General features: G+C 38.4%; 1 protein-coding gene across 3 annotated transcripts in view; it reads right to left on the minus strand.

The window, feature by feature from the left end:
* Nucleotides 1–4,852, minus strand: part of Veph1 (ventricular zone expressed PH domain containing 1) — a 214,789-nt gene that overhangs the window by 59,877 nt on the left and 150,060 nt on the right. For all 3 annotated transcript variants that reach the window (XM_031374039.1, XM_031374040.1, XM_031374041.1), the window contains exon 11: nt 4,147–4,281. In XM_031374039.1, coding sequence (XP_031229899.1) covers nt 4,147–4,281 — 135 coding nt within the window. The remainder of the gene's footprint in view (nt 1–4,146; nt 4,282–4,852) is intronic.

The following is a 4,852-nucleotide window of genomic DNA, read 5'->3' on the forward strand; positions in this document are numbered from 1 at the left end:
AGAGAGAGAGAGAGAGAGAGAGAGAGAGAGGGAGGGGCTGAGACATAGAAACAAAGGCCCCAATGATTGGCAAAGGCAAGTTTTGAACCCAGTCATACTATTCAGGTATGTGCAGGGAAAAAGGTAAGGTATGCTGCTCTAACCAACAGGAAACTTCAGTTTTCAGCAGAACAAATGGCTGGGTGTTTCTCATGCAGCAGGAGTGATAGGATCAGCTGTCTTATCAGAGCTCAGTCCTCCACATGGAAGTTCACAATTCCAGGCTCTTTCTACCTTCTATCAACCCAGGATTAGTATTTGTTTTAGTCACTATGGTAGAAGACAAAAATGAAGATACTCACACTCTGACTTTTAAAGTCTAAAACTGGAGCAAAAATGTCTCAAAGCCAAGCCTCTTGTCAAGATGCTGGGGGACTTGATGCTGTCTTGCCCAGATGAGAGAAGAGCCAGATAGCCCTGACATCACCATGGCGTGCAGTCTAGCCCCAGCTCTGACACTGACTTTCAACAGGTCTCCTTGCCTCCAGTTTTAACATGTGAACCAGACAGTGTTTGTTTACTCAATGAACACCCATTTTTTTGGACCAAATTCTGTATGACCATAGAAATAAAATAGTAAATTTGAGGAAATCTCTACCTTTAGATATGTGCTGTATTCTCAGGCTCCTGGTGAGGATAATGTGTACTTTATCATACATGGTCTTTAATTTAATGAATCTTAGTGACAGACCTCGGTTCTAAAATTCCAAGTTTCTATCTTAAAATACTACAGTCCCATTTTAGGTTCTCAAGTATTTAATCAGCTGTGTCTTCTATGGAGAACACGCTTCTCCTGAGAGCCTGAATGCTCTACATTGAAGTCCAGGTTCATAAGCAGAGATACAAATGCTATCACTTCCATATCACTGTGTGTGTGTGTGTGTGTGTGTGTACGTGCATGTGTATACATGTGTGTACTGTGTGCATGTGGTATATGTGTAAATAAAGGAGTTACTGAACAAGTCTCAGCTATTTTGAGTTTAATATATGGAGTTTACTATTTTGAGTTTATATGGAGAACTCTTCATAAAAGATGGTAGCAAGCAATTATGATTGAGAAAGTTGGGAACAGATTTCTTTGTCACACTGTGCACATCCCAGATACCAACATTTTTCTGTTCTCATGAATAAACCAAATTACAAAACTTAGAACATTTTCAAAAATTGGCTTACAGTTAGTTACCTTTCCCCTAGAGGAATATTTATTGGCACGAAGTAGGAATATGAATAACAGTAATAGCAAGTACAAAACTGGTTGCCAAGTTATTTATTTAATCTCTTAGATATCGAAGTAGGTGCCAAGTTTTAATTTTCTTCTTGTCTCCAGCTGAAATCGCTAATGATTAAAAATTTCATAAGATTTTTTTTATGCATTGTCTTTAAGTATAATGTAACAGCTAAAAAATTCAGTAAAATGTGCAAAGAATTCCATTCACTTCCTGTGGATGTGATTTCGGGATTTCCTTTTTCTTTCAATACCAAGTGTTAAATTCTTAAACCAAAGCCAAAGACTGGTGAAACGGAAGTTGAATAGTTCTCTGTTGTCTATAGACTCATGAGTAAAAATTCTTAATAGTTACGTATCTCATCCTGTTCTTATTCTTCACATAAGAGGCATTTTCATAATGTAACAGGTTTTGATTAACTTCCCATTTGTTTGTACTTCTTTGTTGTGCACGTGTGTGTGTGCTCGTGTGTGTGTGTGTGTGTGTGTGTGTACGTGCTAGTGCACACACATAAGTAGAGTACAGAGGAAGATATTGATATTTTTATCTCATTCCCCTGAGACAGGCTCCCCAATTCAATCAAAAGCTCACTGTTTCCACTAGGCTAGGCTGGCCTGCAAGCTCTTAGGAGCTGCTTCCCGTCTCTGCCCCACCAGGTTAAAGTGCTGGCGTTACAGGCACTTGTAGCCATGTCTTTAAAAAGAGGTGTGTGCATTGAATTTGAAAACAGGCCTACTTGCAGATTGAGAGCCCTAACCCAACAGGACATCTAAGCCCTTGCTTGTACTTTGAGTTTACTTAATATTGACATGCTTATTTTCTTTTCTCAAAAGCAAAACAGGTGGAGAGAGAGAAGGATAATTGTTGGTCAGATGGTACAAAGTTAGAGCTTGACAAGAGACAGACATAGGGTTCTGTTGACTATACATACAGTCCAGTGACTATAGTGACAAAGTATATATACTTCAAAGAGCTATAGTAACAAGGTTTAAATTTTTTTCACAAAGAAATGCTAAATGTTTGAGATTGAGATATTTATCCTGATTTGAATATTATACAAGATATATATGTATTTAAACATCCCATTATATCCCACAAAAGGTATAATTTTTATGAGAAAAATCAGTTAAATGGGGTCAGAGGCCATGATCATATATATCAGAACCTCTGGATTTCCCACTTGGCATACAGATATGGCTTGTTTCAGAAAGCTGGCAATGGTCAGAGGAGCTTTCTGTAGCCATCTGTATTTGTTATCTGCATTGTGCCTTGAATGGCCCAGTCTACTCCAAAATCCATATCTCCAGTCATACTTTTCTTTGTGAGGACCACACTAAAATTTTAACCACCAAAATACACAAACATGGACTCTTCCTACTTAATTTCCTAATAGCGACAAAATACCTGAGGCTGAGACATTTGCAGAATTTGTTTCTTATATTCCCATAAGCTAGGATATCTAAGACCAGGCAAGGCACTAGAAACTGTGTTATATGGTAAGAGCTTGGTCTCTGCTTCCAATACACACTGAACTCTGCCTTCTCTGTCCATGGCAGAAGGCAGAGAAGAATTTTGTAAAAATATATAGAATATCAATAAGTGACATAAACGCCACTTATTTAATACAAAACCTATCACCTTTACAAAGCCCTTGATGGCATTTGTAAGGAGTTTGCCCCATGACTTAATGCCTTAATGCTCCACTTCTCTATTCTATCACATATCATATTAAATAGGGTTAATGACATTCAGAAATTTGAAGACGTCATACTACCATCGTTAACCCCAAGGTAGTCCAGCCTTTCAAAGCTGGTTTCTGTCTTTGGTCAGGGTTTCAGTAATCATTCCCTGGTTCACACAGCCCATGGATTTTCTCACAGGAAACTCTGAGCTCACTAGAGTCCCTGTACCATACTTTCCCTGTGTCCAGAGGCCAGGTCTCTTCTGCCCTTTGGTCTTTTTCTGCTGCAGCTGCCTGATGAGGAAGTCTCAAACTACTATGGGTGCTGGGGGTTGGGGGTTATGGGGTGGGGGGCTACTGCTTCTTGGGCCTCAGATTATACTTTTCTGCCTCTATAGAGCCTTGTCACCCTGACTACACTTCTCTGACACCCAATTCATCTTTACTTTCTTGCGTAGTGAGACTGGGGAAGACAGGAAAGAGGGACTGTGAAAGGAGGAAGGGAAAAACATCAAAGAAGCCAGAGCCAGGCTTCCTGCTGCTCTTTTAAAACTTTTGAGTTTCTATAAAATATTACTTATTTATTTAATGTGTACATGTTAGTGCCTATATATAGGCATTCCTGTGTACCATTTTTGAGCCTGATGCCCAAAGAGGCCAGATGAGGGCATCAGATCCTCTAGGAGTGGAGTTAGAATTATGAGGAATTATTAACCCAAGTCCTCTGGAAGAGCAGCTAGTGTTCTTAACCACTGAGCCATCTCTCCAGCCTCTGTGTGGAATGTATTGACTCCATTACCATGCTTGTGGATTATGTGGTCTGAGAGAACTATATTTTATCAGTTTGTGTGCCTAAAGGATAGTTGTCTTATCTACCAGTGCCACTCTATGTTGACTTCAGTATGATACCATAGTCAAATTATTTATTACTACTCTTACTTCTACTCCTACTGTTGACACATGTTTGCACCACATTTCCCAGCTTGGCTTTGAACTTGGAATCTTTCTGCTCTGGCTTCCAGAGCCTAGGATTACAGATATGTACCAAATTCCAAAAGTGATTCATTAATAAGTATTTTCTGATAATATGTGAAGGGAGAGAAAAAAGGAAACTTGAACTGTTAATACAAAATACAAACCACGTAAGGGCAATATTGACTCTTGGTTTAAAATAATATGTGTGAGAAGAAAAGCATTTACCTTCTGATGTGGAAATGTGGACTCTGTCATGGCGACTTCAAAGCTGTGGGTTCCCGTGTCCTGTGTCTTCTCCCATAGGTCTTTGAGGAACTGCACAGACCCACTCTGAATGGACAGGGGCTCAGAAAACAGGCTCTGAATGGGCACATGAATGGAGACACCACATTACCTCTTGGCCCAGAGATACAATCTAATGAACTCCAAGATACTATATGGGCCTGCTTTGAACATTAACATGATGTAACTTCAAGTGAGACAACAGATCTATACTGAAGAACAAATATATGATTTAGCTTGCACTTCTGAGTTTCTAAGAGAAATTTTAAATTAATAAGAGTTTATATTCTTGCCTATATAAACATATAACTTTGTAATATAATGCTATCTTAATGATGTCCCAATAACTTTACTTAGTTGGAAAGGGGTAAATATAAATATTCATATTGACTTTATCAAAGATCTTAGAATGAGGGCATATAATGAAGACCAAGGTTCAAAAGAGTCTATTTATATACAGAGTGGATTATGAAAAATAGAGATCAAACAAAGAGTTCATTAATTATGTAATGTGAACATTCTGAGTGAGTATGGGACACATAAAATATTCTTCATCCTAAAATGTGAAATGGGTGACTATTTTTTTATTAGATATTTTCTTTATTTACACATCATACAATATCTCCTTTCCCAGGTTCCCCTCCAAAAA

Source organism: Mastomys coucha, unplaced genomic scaffold (assembly GCF_008632895.1).
Source record: "Mastomys coucha isolate ucsf_1 unplaced genomic scaffold, UCSF_Mcou_1 pScaffold16, whole genome shotgun sequence".
NCBI lineage: Eukaryota > Metazoa > Chordata > Mammalia > Rodentia > Muridae > Mastomys > Mastomys coucha.